The sequence below is a fragment of the Salvelinus namaycush genome, chromosome 12 (genome assembly GCF_016432855.1).
Source record: "Salvelinus namaycush isolate Seneca chromosome 12, SaNama_1.0, whole genome shotgun sequence".
NCBI classification, from domain to species: Eukaryota; Metazoa; Chordata; class Actinopteri; order Salmoniformes; family Salmonidae; genus Salvelinus; species Salvelinus namaycush.
The window spans coordinates 33,361,123-33,378,749 of record NC_052318.1 but is presented as its reverse complement, the minus strand read 5'-3'; the positions used below and the strand labels follow the sequence as shown (position 1 = coordinate 33,378,749).

Genomic DNA, 17,627 nt, shown 5'->3' with positions numbered 1-17,627 from the left:
TATTTTAAAATATATACAGTACCAGTCAAAATGTTGGACACATCTACTCATTTGCTGGTTAAGTGTGCCTTGAATTCAAAATAGATATCTGACAGTGTCACCAGCAAAGCACCCCCACACCATCACACCACCGCCTCCATGCTTCACGGTGGGAACCACACATGCGTAGATCATCCGTTCATCCGTTCACCTTCTCTGCGTATCACAAAGACACGGCGGTTGGAACCAAAAATCTAATTTGGACACATTTCCACCGGTCTAATGTCCATTGCTCGTGTGTCTTGGCCCAAGCAAGTCTCTTCTTCTTATTGGTGTCCTATAGTAGTGGTTTCTTTGCAGCAGTTCGACCATGAAGGCCCGATTCACCCAGTCTCCTCTGAACAGTTGATGTTGAGATGTGTCTGTTACTTGAACTCTGTGAAGCATTTATTTGGGCTGCAATTTCTGAGGGGCAGTTAACTCTAATGAACTTATCTTCTGCAGCAGGAGGTAACTCTGGGTCTTCCTTTCCTGTGGCGGTCCTCATGAGATCGTTTCATCATAGCGCTTGATGGTTTTTGCGACTGCACTTGAAGAAACGTTCAAAGTTCTTGAAATTTTCCGGATTGACTGACCTTAAAGTAATGATGGACTGTCGTTTCTCTTTGCTTATTTGACCTGTTCTTGCCCTAATATGGACATGGTCTTTTTACCAGATAGGGCTATCTTCTGTATACCACCCCTACCTCATCACAACACAACTGATTGACTCAAACGCATTAAGAAGGAAAGAAATTCCACAAATATACTTTTAACAAGGCACACCTGTTAATTGAAATGCATTCCAGGTGACTACCTCATGAAGCTGATTGAGAGAACGCCAAGAGTGTACAAAGCTGTCATCAAGGCAAAGGGTGGCTTTGCTGACTACATGATTCCATATTTTAAAGGTTTTATTTTTTATATAACCATTATTTAACTAGGCAAGTCATGTGCTATTTCATAGTTTTGATGTCTTCATTATTATTCTACAATCTAGAAAATAGTAAAAATAAAGAAAAACCCTGGAATGAGTAGGTGTATCCCAAATTTTGACTGGTACTATATACAGATGAAGTTTACATACACCTTAGCCAAATACATTTAAACTCAGTTTTTCACAATTCCAGACATTTTAATCCTAGTAAATATTCCCTGTCTTAGGTCAATTAGGATCACCACTTTATTTTAAGACTGTGAAATGTCAGAATAATAGTAGAGAGAGTGATTTATTTCAGCTTTTATTTATTTCATCACATTCCCAGTGGGTCAGAAGTTTACGTACACTCAATTAGTATTTGGTAGCATTGCCTTTAAATTGTTTAACTTGGGTCAAATGTTTCAGGTAGCCTTCCACAAGCTTCCCACAATAAGTTGGGTGAATTTTGGCCCATTCCACATGACAGAGCTGGTGTCACTGAGTCAGGTTTGTAGGCCTCCTTGCTCTCACACGCTTTTCAGTTCTGCCCACAAATTTTCTATAGGATTGAGGTCAAGGCTTTGTGATGGCCACTCCAACACCTTGACTTTGTTGTCCTTAAGCCATTTTGCCACAACTTTGGTAGTATGCTTGGGTTCATTGTCCATTTGGAAGACCCATTTGCGACCAAGCTTTAACTTCCTGACTGATGTCTTGAGATGTTGCTTCAATATATCCACATAATTTTCCTCCCTCATGATGCCATCTATTTTGTGAAGTGCACCAGTCCCTCCTGCAGCAAAGCACCCCCACAACATGATGTTGCCACCCCCGTGCTTCACGGTTGGGATGGTGTTCTTCAGCTTGCAAGCGTCCCTCTTTTTCCTCCAAACATAACGATGGTCTTTACGGCCAAACAGTTCCATTTTTGTTTCATCAGACCAGAGGTCATTTCTCCAAAAAGTACGATCTTTGTCCCCATGTGCAGTTGCAAACTGTAGTCTGGCTTTTTTATGGTGGTTTTGGAGCAGTGGCTTCTTCCTTGCAGAGCGGCCTTTCAGGTTGTGTCGATATAGGACTCGTTTTACAGTGGGTATAGATACTTTTGTACCTGTTTCCTCCAGCATCTTCACAAGGTCCTTTGCTGTTGTTCTGGGATTGATTTGCACTTTTCGCACCAAAGTACATTCATCTCTTGGAGACAGAATGCGTCTCCTTCCTGAGCGGTATGACGGCTGCGTGGTTCCAAGGTGTTTATACTTACGTACTATTGTTTGTACAGATGAACGTGGTACCTTCAGGCATTTGGAAATTGCTCCCAAGGATGAACTAGATGAACCAATCATTTTTCTGAGGTCTTGGCTGATTTATTTTGATTTTCCCATGATGTCAAGCAAAGAGGCATTGATTTTGAAGGTAGGCCTTGAAATACATCCACAGGTACACCTCCAATTGACTCAAATGATGTCAATTAGCCTATCAGAAGCTTCTAAAGCCATGCCATCATTTTCTGGAATTTTCCAAGCTGTTTAAAGGCACAGTCAACTTAGTGTATGTAAACTTCTGACCTACTGGAATTGTGATACAGTGAAATAATCTGTCTGTAAACAATTGTTGGAAAAATTACTTGTCATGCACAAAGTAGATGTCCTAACCGACTTGCCAAAACTAGAGTTTGTTAACAAGAAATTTGTGGAGTGGCTGAAAACAAGTCTTAATGACTCCATCCTAAGTGTATGTAAACTTCCGACTTCCAACTGTATATTTACAAAAAAAAGGGGGATTGGAAATGATGCAGACAATTACATTGATGGAATTTACAATATTAAAGCTGATCTACCCCCCAATTTTTTTTATAAATAACAATTTAGAAGAGAACAGACAACATGATTTAAAGACCTATGTTATTTTGTGTGTATTTCTGTCTTTTTCTGTCTAGGAGGGCAGTGGTGACGAAAAGGACAAACAGGCCCTGGAGAATGAGCTCTTCCTGATGGTCACCCAGCTTCAGTGGGAGGACGACATCATTTGGAACGGAGAGGACGTGAAACACAAGGGCACTAAGACCCAGCGAGCCAGTCTGGCAGGGTGGCTGCCTTCCAGCATGACCCGCAACGCCAATGCCTACAACGCACAGCAGGGTGAGAGACCCACTCACTCCAGTACCAATTAACAGACTGACCTGCATAATGGAGATTCCTACCTCATTGATATCCTATCACCAAAGCATAAACCCCAATTGTCCAGGGGACATAGGACAAAAGTGGCAAATATAAACTGTTATAACTGTTGTGTATTTGTCTGCTTTGGGTTATCTAGGTATTCATGATGTCTATCTACACTCTACAGGTCTGAGTAGGAGTAACTCTCAGCTGGTGCCCCCCACTCCTCCACCCATGCCCAAAGCCCCTTCCATCGGCTCTGGCTCCAAGAGGGACAAACACCACCACGACCATCATGGTACTATGAGGCTATTTTACCTGGCATCTGTTGTAGAGTGTAATTTACTTTAAGAATGATGAATAATGTGATATTACAACATATCCTACATATCTCCGTTAATTGATGTGTTAAAAAGTACCACTAAAGCAGGGGTCTCCAACAGGTCTGCCGCGAGCTACTAGTAGCTCGCAGCCCACCTATGAGTAGCTCGCCAAACAATTCTGAAAGTACATGCAATTTTCACGTGTTTCACCGCACACTGTCATAAACAAATCTCACAAGTATCAGACACCTCAAGCTCCCAGCTACTATCTAATCAATGCAACATTGATATTATCCCAAGGCCTGAACTCGTGGTTAGCCTTTATTGGCAAAAAAAACTAAACTAAAACAATATCTGCCAGTGGGTCAGGAGTTACACTCAATTAGTATTTGGTAGCATTGCCTTTGAATTGTTTAACTTGGGTCAAACGTTTTGAGTAGTCTTCCACAAGCTTCCCACAATAAGTTGGGTGAATTTTGGCCCATTCCTCCTGACAGAGCTGATGTAACTGAGTCAGGTTTGTAGGCCTCCTTGCTCGCACATGCTTTTTCAGTTCTGCCCACACATTTTCTATAGGATTGAGGTCAGGGCTTTGTGATGGCCACTCCAATACCTTGACTTTGTTGTCCTTAAGCCATTTTGCCACAACTTTGGAAGCATGCTTGGGGTCATTGTCCATTTGGAAGACCCATTTGCGACCAAGCTTTAACTTCCTGACTGAATTCTTGAGATGTTGCTTCAATATATCCAAATAATTTTCCTCCCTCATGAAGCCATCTATTTTGTGTGGTGAACCAGTCCCTCCTGCAGCAAAGCACCCCCACAACATGATGCTGCCACCCCCGTGCTTCACGGTTGGGATGGTGTTCTTCGGCTTGCAAGCATCCCCCTTTTTCCTCCAAACATAACGATGGTCATGATGGCCAAACAGTTCTATATTTGTTTCATCAGACCAGAAGACATTTCTCCAAAAAGTATGATCTTTGTCCCCATGTGCAAACTGTAGTCTGGCCTTTTTTCTGGTTTGGAGCATTGGCTTCTTCCTTGCAGAGCGGCCTTTCAGGTCATGTCGATATAGGACTCGTTTTACTGTGGATATAGATACTTTTGTACCTTTTTCCTCCAACATCTTCACAAGGTCCTTTGCTGTTGTTCTGGGATTGATTTGCACTTTTCGCACCAAAGTACGTTCATCTCTAGGAGACAGAATGCGTCTCCTTACTGAGCAGTATGACGGTTCTATGGTCCCATGGTGTTTTATACTTGCGTACTATTGTTTGTGCAGTTGAACATATTACCTTCAGGCGTTTGGAATTTGCTCCCAAGGATGAGCCAGACTTGTGGAGGTCTACAATTTATTTTCTGAGGTCTTGGCTGATTTATTTAGATTTTCCCATGATGTCAAGCAAAGAGGCACTGAGTTTGAAGGTAGGCCTTGAAATACATCCACAGGTACACCTCCAATTGACTCAAATGATGTCAATTTGCCTATCAGAAGCTTCTAAAGCCATGACATAATTTTCTGGAATTTTCCAAGCTGTTTAAAGGCACAGTCAACTTAGTGTATGGAAACTTCTGACCCACTGAAATTGTGATACAGTGAATTATAAGTGAAATAATCTGTCTGTAAACAATTGTTGGAAAAATGACTTGTGTCATGCACAAAGTAGATGTCCTAACCGACTTGCCAAAACTATAGTTTGTTAACAATAAATTTGTGGAGTGGTTGATAAACAAGTTTTAATGACTCCAACATAAGTGTATGTAAACTTCTTACTTCAACTTTATGTAAATGTCATATTTCTGTTTTTTTGCAATTTGCATACATTTCTAAAAAATCTGTTTTTGCTTTGTCGTTATAGGGTATTGTGTGTAGATTAATGAAGGAAAAAAACATTTAATCCATTTTAGAATAAGGCTAAAACAAAATGTGGAAAAATTCAAGTGGAATGAATACTTTCCGAATGCACTGTAATTTGTATGTATACTGAACAAAAATATAAATGCTCTATGTGAAGTGTTGGACCCAAGAAATAAAAGATCCCAGAAATGTTACATATGCACAAAAAGCTTATTTCTCTCGAATTTTGTGCACAAATTTGTTTACGTTCCTGTGAGTGATGATGTATTATTTGCCAAGATAATCCACCTATCTGACAGGAGTGGCATATCAAGAAGCTGATTAAACAGCATGATCATTACACAGGTGCACCTTGTGCTAGGGACAATAAAAGGCCTCTTTAAAATGTGCAGTTTTGTCACACAACACAATGCCACAGATGTCAACATTTTTGAGGGAGCATGCAATTGTCAGCTGACTGCAGGTATGTCCACCAGAGCTGTTGCCAGAGAATTGAATGTTCATTTCTCTACCATAAGCCGCATCCAGTGTCATTTTAGAGAATTTGGCAGTATGTCCAACCGGCCTCACAACCACAGACCACATGTATGGCATCATTTGGGCGTGCGGTTTGCTGATGTCAACGTTGTGAACAGAGTACCCCATGGTGCCGGTGGAGATATGGTATGGGCAGGCATAAGCTACGGACAACGAACACAATTGCATTTTATCGATGGCAGTTTGAACGCACAGAGATACTGTCACGAGATCCTGATGCCCATTGTCGTACCATTCACCCACTGCCATCACCTCTTATTTCAGCATGATAATGCATGGCTCCATGTCGCAAGGATCTGTACACAATTCCTGGAAGCTGAGAATATCCCAGTTCTTCCATGGCCTGCATACTCACCTGACATGTCACCATTGAGCATGTTTGGGATGCTCTGGACTGACGTGTACAACAGCGTGTTCCAGTTCCCGCCAGTATCCAGAAACTTCGCACAGTCATTGAAGAGGAGTGGGACAACATTCCACAGGCCACAGTCAAAAGCCTGATCAACTCTATGCAAAGGAGATGTGTCGCACTGCATGAGGCCAATGGTGGTCACACCAGATACTGACTAGTTATCTGATCCATACCTCTACCTTTTAAGGTATTGTATCTGTGTCCAACAGATGCATATCTTTATTCCCAGTTATGTGAAATCTGTAGATTAGGGCCTAATGAATTTATTTCAATAGACTGATTTCCTTATTTGAACTGTAACTCAGTAATATCTTTGAAATTGTTGCACGTTGCGTTTTTATATTTTTGTTCAGTATATTATTTCTTAGTTGTGAACTTTGCCATAAAATGAGCAGCAGCAATAGGCTCCAGAACCATCGCTAGACCACCACATTACATGACACATTCCTCACTCGCTAGATGTGGACGTAAAGGGCCAGAATACACACACAATTTTTATTTTTATTTTCTTCAAGACCTAAAAAAAAAAAAGTGTTTTGATGTGATTTAAACATTGATATGGACTCAGAACATCCAATTCAATTGTTTCTCTATGAACAATTGTAATTGAGAGTGAAAAACAACACAATTTTAAACCAGGAAAAATCAAACTGAGAACATAATTTGAGAAAATATAAAACAGAATTTGGGGGGGGGAAATCACAGATTTTATAGTTGTTTTTTAGTTGTTTATGAACGATTATTTGACCAGGTATATTAACAGAAAACATAGTGCACTACTTTCTCTTGTACACTAAGGACCAGGGGAAGAGTTGCAGGTCAGAGGAGCTAGAAAACAATGAGTAGCTTGTGACATGTACATTTTTTTCAAGTAGCTCTCATGCTAGAAAAGGTTGGAGACCCCTGCTTTAAAGAGAGAGTAAATCTATCACTACTGCTTTCCTATTGGTCTTTCCACAGCCACTCATGAAGAGGATGCCCCCTGGTTCTCCATCTTCCCTATTGACAATGAGGAGCTGGTGTACGGGCGCTGGGAGGACAACATCATCTGGGATGACCAGGCCATGGACCGCATGCTCTCACCCCCTGTCCTCACCCTAGACCCCAACGATGAGAACATCATTTTAGGTACTGCCCCTTTCTTAGTGAACTGTGTGTACACTTTTTCAGTCAGTTTAAACAAGTTATGAAATATCTTGATGGTCTCTGTAACCTATTGAATGCTTTGATCTATCCACTAATCTCTAAATTTGGCCTCTTGCAGAAATCCCAGATGAGAAGGAGTCTGAGCGTATGTCCCACTCTCCGTCTAAGGAGAACAAGAAGGAGTCATCACTAAAGAAGAGTCGCATCCTGTTGGGGAAGACTGGGGTCATAAAAGATGAGCCTCAACAGGTACTACAGGACTGGACCATGGAACATAACATAGATCTGCCATTCAACAGGGACTACAGTCCCTGAACTAACCTGTTCTAACTCCTTTTCTGTTTTGTCTGCTGCCTACAGAACATGTCCCAGCCTGAGGTGAAGGACCCATGGAACCTGTCCAATGATGAGTTCTATTATCCTAAGCAGCAAGGCCTGAGGGGCACCTTCGGTGGCAACATCATTCAGGTGGGCACTAGATTCTCTCCTGTGAGCTCTGTTCCTATACAGATTGATTAGCAGTTAAAGAGGATCATCTTAAAGATGCGCTATGCCGAAATCACTCTGCAGTTTCCTGGTTGCTAAAATTCAAATAGTTCACCTAAATTCAGTTTGTGACAAAACAAGCAGTCATTGTGTAGAGAATAATCTAAACCGCTCTGAAATATATTTTCCATAAAAAGATAGTTTTTTTCAGCTGTTTGAAGCTGGTGAAACAAAACCCCAAATAAAAGACGCAAAAACTAAACTTGGTAACGGGAAGCATAGAAATAGCGCACATAGAACATATCTACCACTTTTTAGACTCGCTTTCAATGAGAATTAAATATCTATAACTCACATTTATATGTGAATTTAGTCGAGTCGCACAAAAAGTTACATATTGTAGCTTTAACCCTAAGGTCGATGTCCACACCCCGCGGAAATCTAATTAGAATAATAATAATAAATCCCCATAGAAATCTGTCAGTTTAATATAGAGATCTGTTTTTTTTGTTGCATTGGATGCATCTCAATCCACCACATCCACCCGTGCCACACTTTCGCATCTGCGGTGAAAGGTGACAGAGCTAGAGAGGTGTTTGTCAGACCCTGGGACATCCCGAAAATCAGAACGGTTTGGCCTACACGACTCAAAAAAAAAAGAGATATACAGTATCTCTCAGATGTAGAACAGACATTTCAGAACAAACTTCCTTTAGATTTTTTTGGCTGGACTATCTGTTGTTCCATGTAGTGAATCTGTTATTAAATGCATTTGTATGGGCTAATAGCAGTAAGGCTGAATTTTGTTTTTCATTAAAGAAATTTGTTCTATTCTCTCTCTTTTTTGACTTCAAGGGGTCTTAAAATTCCAAATCAAATAGAAAAATTATCCTTGGTATGACCTTCTTAAAACAATTCCATATAGCTTAGTAGAACCCCACCCCTGGCTTAGACAGTTCTTAGACTGGTTATTGCCAAAAATAAGGGGTTAAATACATGTATTAAAAATAGCTTAGTAGTTAGCCTATGCTATATGAAACATTTCCTTGCCTATCTTTCTCTCCAGCACTCCATCCCTGCAGTGGAGCTGAGGCAGCCGTTCTTCCCTACTCACATGGGACCTATGAAGCTGCGTGGGTTCCACCGGCCCTCTCTGAAGAAGTACTCATTCGGGACGTTGTCCCAGCCAGGTCCCCACGCAGCCCAGCCTCTACTCAAACAGATCAAGAAGAAGGCCAAGGTGAGGCCCCAGCACTCACCTCATTCACCTCCATCTTTCTCTCCGTCTTGACACAGGTCGTCAAGAATGCTTCTGCCTCTCTGTCTGTGTTGATAACCTTTTTTGTGTGATTTGTGTTAAATGTCCCTTTTTGTGCCTGTAGATGCGAGAACAAGAGCGCCAGGCTTCCGGTGGAGGTGACATGTTCTTCATGCGTACAGCTCAGGACCTGACAGGGAAAGACGGCGACCTGATTCTGGCAGAGTACAGCGAGGAATATCCTCCACTCATCATGCAAGTCGGCATGGCAACCAAGATCAAGAACTACTACAAGAGAGTGAGTCACTGCAGTAGTCTTTCAATTACCATTCCCCTTGTATCAACATTGTTTAGCATTTACTAAAAGCTGAACCACCTCAGTGGTTCTTTTCCTTCCTCTATTGATATGAGTTGTGTTTATGTGAAAAAAAAAGCATTTTAAGATCAAATTAACTTGAAACATGGCTGTTTTCCCTCAGAAGCCAGGGAAGGACCCTGGAGCTCCAGACTGTAAGTACGGAGAGACCGTGTACTGCCACACCTCACCTTTCCTGGGCTCCCTGCACCCCGGACAGCTGCTGCCGGTCAGTACCACAGTCATTACAGTCAGTCGCATGACAATTCGTTGATGTTTGAAAAAGCCATTCACGGTGAATGTGAATAGCCTGATACCTAGAAAGATAACATTTTAGAGACCTAATTGCAAATCTGTGTCTTTCTTTTAGGCTTTTGAGAACAACCTTTTCCGTGCCCCCATCTACCTCCACAAGATGCCAGAGACAGATTTCCTGGTGCTGCGTACACGGCAGGGCTACTTCATTAGAGAGCTGGTAGATATCTTTGTGGTCGGCCAGCAGTGTCCCCTCTATGAGGTCCCTGGACCCAACTCCAAACGAGCCAACACCCATATCAGAGACTTCTTGCAGGTATACCTTACGATACATACACACACACACACACACACACACACGCATTATGACATCTGCAAATCCACACACACACACACACCACACACACATTGTCAAATGAGTTGTTCCACAAAATAAGTCAATTTTAGGTAAACAAGCAAACAATAGGTTTATTTCACAAAATTGTCAAATTATGTTATGACGAATACATGTTCAACTTAATGAATAACATGTTTTCCCATCTCAAGAGGTTAAATAAAAACAATACATAGTATGTGTCTATTAAGTGCCAAATAAACAGGGTTGACCGTGACAGGGTTGACGATTTCATCTTAAATCAGCAATAAATCTCACTGTAACAGCTTGTTGTGTGCAGCAGGGAGGGACAAAAGAATGCAACATTTTTATCTAATGTTAACAGGGTTGACGTGTTATGCCGACCCACTCAGATTTCCACCACGGAACACCAGAAAATGGAGTAAAACCATCTTACCTGCTTTAAACTATGATTTGACTGTTAAATGTTTTATTTTGAACAAAATATTAAAAAATGAATAGTTTCACCATATTAAATGAGAGTTGAGTTCACGTAACAGTGTTGACCTTAGAATGAGGGCCAGATTATTGTTTTAACCTTAAAATGTATCACTAATAACATTAAATAAATCATCATCATCAGAAATGACTTTGTCAAAGCAAAACATAACTAGGACTTTACAATGATGGTGACATGTTTTAGACATTTTGGGGTTAAGTGGGTTAAAATGTTCCTAGTCACAAAGGGTGCACAGAGGGACTTCAAAATGCTGAATTTAGAATTTTCCATGCTGTTTATATCAAAGGGCACTTCATTTAATATAACAGGCTTTTAAAATCAAATATTGATGCACAATTTCTACTTCAAATATCAAAGGGACGCAAAAGGGACTCATTTCATGGAATGACCCACATACAGTGGGGAGAACAAGTATATGATACACTGCCGATTTTGCAGGTTTTCCTACTTACAAAGCATGTAGAGATCTGTAATTTTTATCATAGGTACACTTCAACTGTGAGAGATGGAATCTAAAACAAAAATCCAGAAAATCACATTGTATGATTTTTAAGTAATTAATTTGCATTTTATTGCATGACATAAGTATTTGATCACCTACCAACCAGTAAGAATTCCGGCTCTCACAGACCTAGTTAGTTTTTCTTTAAGAAAGCCTCCTGTTCTCCACTTATTACCTGTATTAACTGCACCTGTTTGAACTCGTTACCTGTATAAAAGACACCTGTTCACACACTCAATCAAACAGACTCCAACCTCTCCACAATGGCCAAGACCAGAGAGCTGTGTAAGGACATCAGGGGTAAAATTGTAGACCTGCACAAGGCTGGGATGGGCTACAGGACAATAGGCAAGCAGCTTGGTGAGAAGGCAACAACTGTTTGCGCAATTATTAGAAAATGGAAGAAGTTCAAGATGACGGTCAATCACCCTCGGTCTGGGGCTCCATGCAAGATCTCACCTCGTGGGGCATCAATGATCATGAGGAAGGTGAGGGATCAGCCCAGAACTACATGGCAGGACCTGGTCAATGACCTGAAGAGAGCTCGGACCACAGTCTCAAAGAAAACCATTAGTAACACACTATGCCGTCATGGATTAAAATCCTGCAGCGCACGCAAGGTCCCCCTGCTCAAGCCAGCGCATGTCCAGGCCCGTCTGAAGTTTGCCAATGACCATCTGGATGATCCAGAGGAGGAATGGGAGAAGGTCATGTGGTCTGATGAGACAAAAATAGAGCATTTTGGTCTAAACTCCACTCGCTGTGTTTGGAGGAAGAAGAAGGATGAGTACAACCCCAAGAACACCATCCCAACCGTGAAGCATGGAGGTGGAAACATCATTCTTTGGGGATGCTTTTCTGCAAAGGGGACAGGACGACTGCACCGTATTGAGGGGAGGATGGATGGGGCCATGTATCGCGAGATCTTGGCCAACAACCTCCTTCCCTCAGTAAGAGCATTGAAGATGGGTCGTGGCTGGGTCTTCCAGCATGACAACGACCCGAAACACACAGCCAGGGCAACTAAGGAGTGGCTCCGTAAGAAGCATCTCAAGGTCCTGGAGTGGCCTAGCCAGTCTCCAGACCTGAACCCAATAGAAAATCTTTGGAGGGAGCTGAAAGTCCGTATTGCCCAGCGACAGCCCCGAAACCTGAAGGATCTGGAGAAGGTCTGTATGGAGGAGTGGGCCAAAATCCCTGCTGCAGTGTGTGCAAACCTGGTCAAGAACTACAGGAAACGTATGATCTCTGTAATTGCAAACAAAGGTTTCTGTACCAAATATTAAGTTCTGCTTTTCTGATGTATCAAATACTTATGTCATGCAATAAAATGCAAATTAATTACTTAAAAATCATACAATGTGATTTTCTGGATTTTTGTTTTAGATTCCGTCTCTCACAGTTGAAGTGTACCTATGATAAAAATTACAGACCTCTACATGCTTTGTAAGTAGGAAAACCTGCAAAATCGTCAGTGTATCCAATACTTGTTTTCCCCACTGTACAACAGAAAGCACACTTACAGAATGCATGCTTGCCTACACTCATGTCTTCTCTGCTCTTCTGTGCAGGTGTTTATCTATCGGTTGTTCTGGAAGAGTAAAGATCGTCCTAGGAGAATCCGCATGGAGGACATAAAGAAAGCTTTCCCCTCACATTCAGAAAGCAGCATCCGCAAACGCCTAAAACTCTGTGCTGACTTTAAGCGTACAGGTAGAAACGGCTAACCCTGCCATAACCCAATACAACCGTATAGCCTCATGTTTGTCAATAGTACGGTATGACACACTGTCCTTCAGTGTTTGCCTTCACAAAGATGAATAAGTAATGCATAAATGTGAATATGCCTCGTGAACGTTGTCACTCACAACTGTCCAACAATCCTGATTTCCTCTTAACGTTTCTACTCCTGTATGATCTCAGGGAAGTGTTGAGGTGTAAGAGAGAGTGTTTAGCTGTGTGAGCTCAGAGATGGTGTGCCTTACTTTGACAGATAGGCGCCAGGAAAGAGAGAGGTCAGCATATTATGGATATGGAGTTTACTGTGGAGGTAAGGTGTGGTCTAAGGAAAGCATCAATAAGGACCCATGGGTTTGCAGGGTCCTTCGTTAATATCTGCTGTTCTGCTACTGAAACACCTCCGCTTTAAGCCTAAAAGACACTTCAGTTGAATGAAATTATGGTAAATTTGATGCAGCAGGGAAGCTTTTTAATCAAAAGTATCCAAAGAATAAATGTATTTGGAGGGGGGGAATTGGCCATGAAAAATGTATCCATGAATCTTACAAAGCTGTAAGTTGGGCAGTAAAGGTGGACTAAAGGGAACGTGGGTAATACTTGTTATATGATTGAAGCTCATTTGCCCTGCCTCTGTCCCCAGGGATGGACTCTAACTGGTGGGTGCTGAAGCCTGACTTCAGGCTGCCTACTGAGGAGGAGATCAGGGCCATGGTGTCTCCAGAGCAGTGCTGTGCCTACTACAGCATGCTGGTGGCAGAACAAAGACTGAAGGTAAGACTGACAGGCTCCTTGTGTAGGTACCGGCTGTGATACCGATTCTCTTTACGGCACTGTGTGAACTATACCAGAACTTTTCTCTCTCCAGGATGCTGGATATGGTGAAAAGTCCTTCTTTGCCCCAGAGGAAGAGAACGAGGAAGACTTCCAGATGAAGATTGATGATGAGGTACAGCTCTACTGCTTCCTTTTCATGAAACATTGATTTTGATGCTCCATTGATGTGGAAAAAAACGATGATCCATGATTTCACTTTCAATATTCTCTGTGGTCCACCTTAGGTCCGCACAGCCCCTTGGAACACGACGCGAGCCTTCATCGCTGCCATGAAGGGGAAGTGTCTGCTGGAGGTCATGGGGGTGGCCGACCCCACAGGCTGTGGAGAGGGATTCTCTTACGTCAAAGTGCCCAACAAGCCCACTCAACAAAAGGTACTTCCTCTCTTACCCCCACTGCTCTGAAACACTTCTGCCAGACCAGGGGGCCCTAATTCCATTCATGCGTTCACAGCCTCCAGAAAAACAAGACCTATTTTCCTGTTCTAACCATTCAACGGTTGTTTGGTGATTATTACTAAAGCTCAAGGTTATTTTATTTGTCGTGTTCAGGCCCAAGACGACCGGGAACCACAACCCGCTAAGAAAACTGTGACAGGGACAGACGCTGATCTGAGAAGACTGTCACTCAAAAACGCCAAGCAGCTGCTGCGCAAGTTCGGTGTTCCAGAGGAGGAGGTAATAACACAGTAATAACATAATAATAATCATCATCATTTGGGAGGTACTTATATTTGTCCTGTTATACACAGTGTGTAATGAAAATGTGTTTTTTTGCATATCCCAACTCCCCCTGAGACACCCACAGGGAGTGGGGTCACGGCCAGGGTCACCATTGTACAGCGACCCTGGAGCATTTAGAGTTAAGTGCCTTGCTCAAGGGCACAGCAACAGATTATTTTACCTTGTCGGCTCCGGTATTCGAACCAGCAACCTTTCAGTTACTGGCCCAACACTCTAACTTCGAGGCTACCTGCTGCCATATAACTTAAATGTCTTCATTCCCTCATTTAATCCACCAACCTACGTATTTAAAAAAATATATATATGTTTTATACCTTTATTTAACTAGGCAAGTCAGTTAAGAACAAATTCTTATTTTCAATGACGGCCTAGGAACAGTGGGTTAACTGCCTGTTCAGGGGCAGAACGACAGATTTGTATTGTACCTTGTCAGCTCAGGGATTTGAACTTGCAACCTTTCGGTTACTAGTCCAACACTCTAACCACTAGGCTACCCTGCCACCCCAACGGCATGAAGGCTAGATCAATCTTTAAAACCAGTGTTTCTGTGTGTGTTTCAGATAAAGAAGCTGTCTCGTTGGGAGGTGATTGACGTGGTGAGGACCATGTCCACAGAGCAGGCCCGCTCTGGCGAGGGGCCCATGAGCAAGTTTGCCCGCGGGTCCCGCTTCTCTGTAGCCGAACACCAGGAACGCTACAAGGAGGAGTGCCAGAGGATATTTGACCTGCAGAACAAGTGAGGCCCTCCCATCCTCCCCTTTTCCAAATAACCATAATTCACCACCCGTTTCTTATAGGGATGCTGTAGTTGTACACTATCTGATGTTCCAGCCTGTCTGCCTTGCCCCCAGAGTATTGGATTCCACAGAGGTCCTGTCCACAGACACAGACAGCAGCTCAGCGGAGGACAGTGACTTTGAGGAGATGGGGAAGAACATTGAGAACATGCTGCAGAACAAGAAGACCAGTTCCCAGCTGTCCAGAGAGAAGGAGGAGCAGGAGAGGAAGGAGCTGCAGAGGATGCTGATGGGAGAGGAGAGCGACCGCGACCACAAGGGACGCAAGGGCTTCTGTAAGTGTTGTGTTTGTGCGTTTCAGGCTTTTTTTTTATGTGTTTACAGGAGTGTGTGTTTACAGGAGTGTGTGTTTACAGGAGTGTGTGTTTACAGGAGTGTGTGTTTACAGGAGTGTGTATGTGTCAGGGTTTATGTTAGGAAAATGTGGCGCCGGACAACGTGACCAGGAAGATTCAAATGTACCGGACCCATATGCAATGGGTGCATAACTCATTATGGCGTCCACCCACTGTGCTCAGAATGACAGAAATCACATTTATATTATGGTAATGCTCTTAACAGAACATTGCAACTCATGTAATGAAGCAGCCAATAAAACTGACTTTTCAAACATTTGGCAAAATGCCATTTATGGGAAAACACCATTCTAAACAGCACACCTGGGAAAACACCATTCTAAACAGCACACCTGATAGCGGTTGCATAAGTGAACGAGATGAAATCTCAGTTAGAAAAAGAGGGTTAATCTAAAGATGCAACAACTAGGATGGGTTGCTATTATGACTAGTACAGTATGGTGTCTTTGGCTTCTGGACAACAATAGAAAGTTGAGATGAAAACCAATAGAACAGGAGATAAATGGCATAGCGGTGGATCCAATAGGAAAGTAAATGGAAATTACTCCTATCTATACAGAAAAGGAAAAGAAAATTCTAAATACTTCACAAGAAAGCATGACTTAGCCACAAAGGAATCAAGGATCATTAGCTTCTTTTTTTTAAATCCTGTGGATTGTTTCAAATCACAAGCTTAGTGGCAACGCACATGGCAATAGTCCTAGCTGATTATTGAGTTGCGGCTGTCAGTTAAAAACATCTAAAATATGTGTGAAGATAGTGTGTCTTGAGTATAATTTAAAATGTTGAGACAAGAAGAAGGGGAGGGGTGTGTGGCGAAGATATAGGTGAGTCTCCCTCCAGAATGTCAGCTGTCTCCTGCCAATTGTTGCACATTCGTTGTTTCATTGTGTGAATTGTTTGCCCCCTTTTTTTTTTCCTTTTTTTTCATCAATTCCTCATTACATACAGTACCCGTAGTAAAAATACCGTTAATCCCTGTCATTTGGTTACAGAGTTCACACCTGCTACACTTGAGTAACAGGTTTTGGTTTATTTCATGGAGTGCTTGCTCCTTGTGAGCAATGAACATGTCTGGTTACTCTGTTCTGATAATGTTGAGGGAGAGTGTGCCTGAGTACGCATAGAAGTACCTGGCCTTCTGCGCAGAAATGTAGGAAAGTGTTTTTTTTTAACATCCATTGCGAATGATAATACACGGAGTGTACAAAACATTATGAACACCTTCCTAATATTGAGTTGCACCCACTTTTGCCCTCAGAACAGCCTCAATTCATCAGGGCATGGACTCTACAAGGTGTCGATAGCGTTCCACATTGTTACTGGCCCATGTTGACGGCAATGCTTCTCACCGTTGTCACGTTGGCTGGATGTCCTTTGGGTGGTGGACCATTCCTGATACACACATGAAACTGTTGAGCGGGAAAAACTCAGCAGCGTTGCAGTTCTTGACACACTCAAACCGGTGCGCCTGACATCTACTACCATACCAATGGAGGCTCCTCAGAGGAGGAAGGGGAGGACCATCCTCCTCATTGAATTTCATAAAAATAGTGAAACATTAAAAAAGTTATCCTTTTTAGGGAGGGGTGGGAGGTCTCTTGGCCCTCCTACCCCTATGGGAGGGCAGCTCCCGCTCAGCCCAATTCAAGCTCTTCTCTGTCCTCGCACCCCAATGGTGGAACCAGCTTCCCCTTGAAGCTAGGACAGCAGAGTCCCTGCCCATCTTCCAAAAACATCTGAAACCCTACCTCTTCAAACAGTATCTTAAATAATCCTCCTCGTCACCTTTAAATGTAAATACAAAACCTAGGGGGTTCGTGGTTCTCACCCCCTTCCATAGACTTACACAGTAATTATAACAACTTCCGGTGGACGTCCTCTGACCGATCTGCGCTCTTGCAGCATGAACTGACATGTTGTCCACCCAATCAAAGGATCAGAGAATGAATCTAGAACTGAAAGCTTAAGCTACAACTAGCTTATGAGGAGGAGGATTATTAGGAGGAGGAGGAGGATTATTACATGTGGTGAGTAGTTGACTTCAAGACAGTTGAACAGTTTTGAAC

At 42.5% G+C, this 17,627-nt stretch overlaps 1 protein-coding gene across 1 annotated transcript in view; it reads left to right on the top strand.

Moving 5' to 3' along the window:
- Positions 1-17,627, top strand: part of LOC120057134 (transcription initiation factor TFIID subunit 1-like) — a 54,050-nt gene that overhangs the window by 21,397 nt on the left and 15,026 nt on the right. The window contains exons 9-24 of the mRNA XM_039005574.1: positions 2,877-3,078; positions 3,287-3,397; positions 7,193-7,360; positions 7,497-7,627; positions 7,739-7,846; positions 8,931-9,104; positions 9,247-9,420; positions 9,602-9,706; positions 9,848-10,048; positions 12,660-12,801; positions 13,469-13,599; positions 13,694-13,774; positions 13,887-14,036; positions 14,214-14,339; positions 14,966-15,141; positions 15,257-15,477. Of these exons, the coding sequence (XP_038861502.1) occupies positions 2,877-3,078; positions 3,287-3,397; positions 7,193-7,360; positions 7,497-7,627; positions 7,739-7,846; positions 8,931-9,104; positions 9,247-9,420; positions 9,602-9,706; positions 9,848-10,048; positions 12,660-12,801; positions 13,469-13,599; positions 13,694-13,774; positions 13,887-14,036; positions 14,214-14,339; positions 14,966-15,141; positions 15,257-15,477 (2,401 nt within the window). The remainder of the gene's footprint in view (positions 1-2,876; positions 3,079-3,286; positions 3,398-7,192; positions 7,361-7,496; positions 7,628-7,738; positions 7,847-8,930; positions 9,105-9,246; positions 9,421-9,601; positions 9,707-9,847; positions 10,049-12,659; positions 12,802-13,468; positions 13,600-13,693; positions 13,775-13,886; positions 14,037-14,213; positions 14,340-14,965; positions 15,142-15,256; positions 15,478-17,627) is intronic.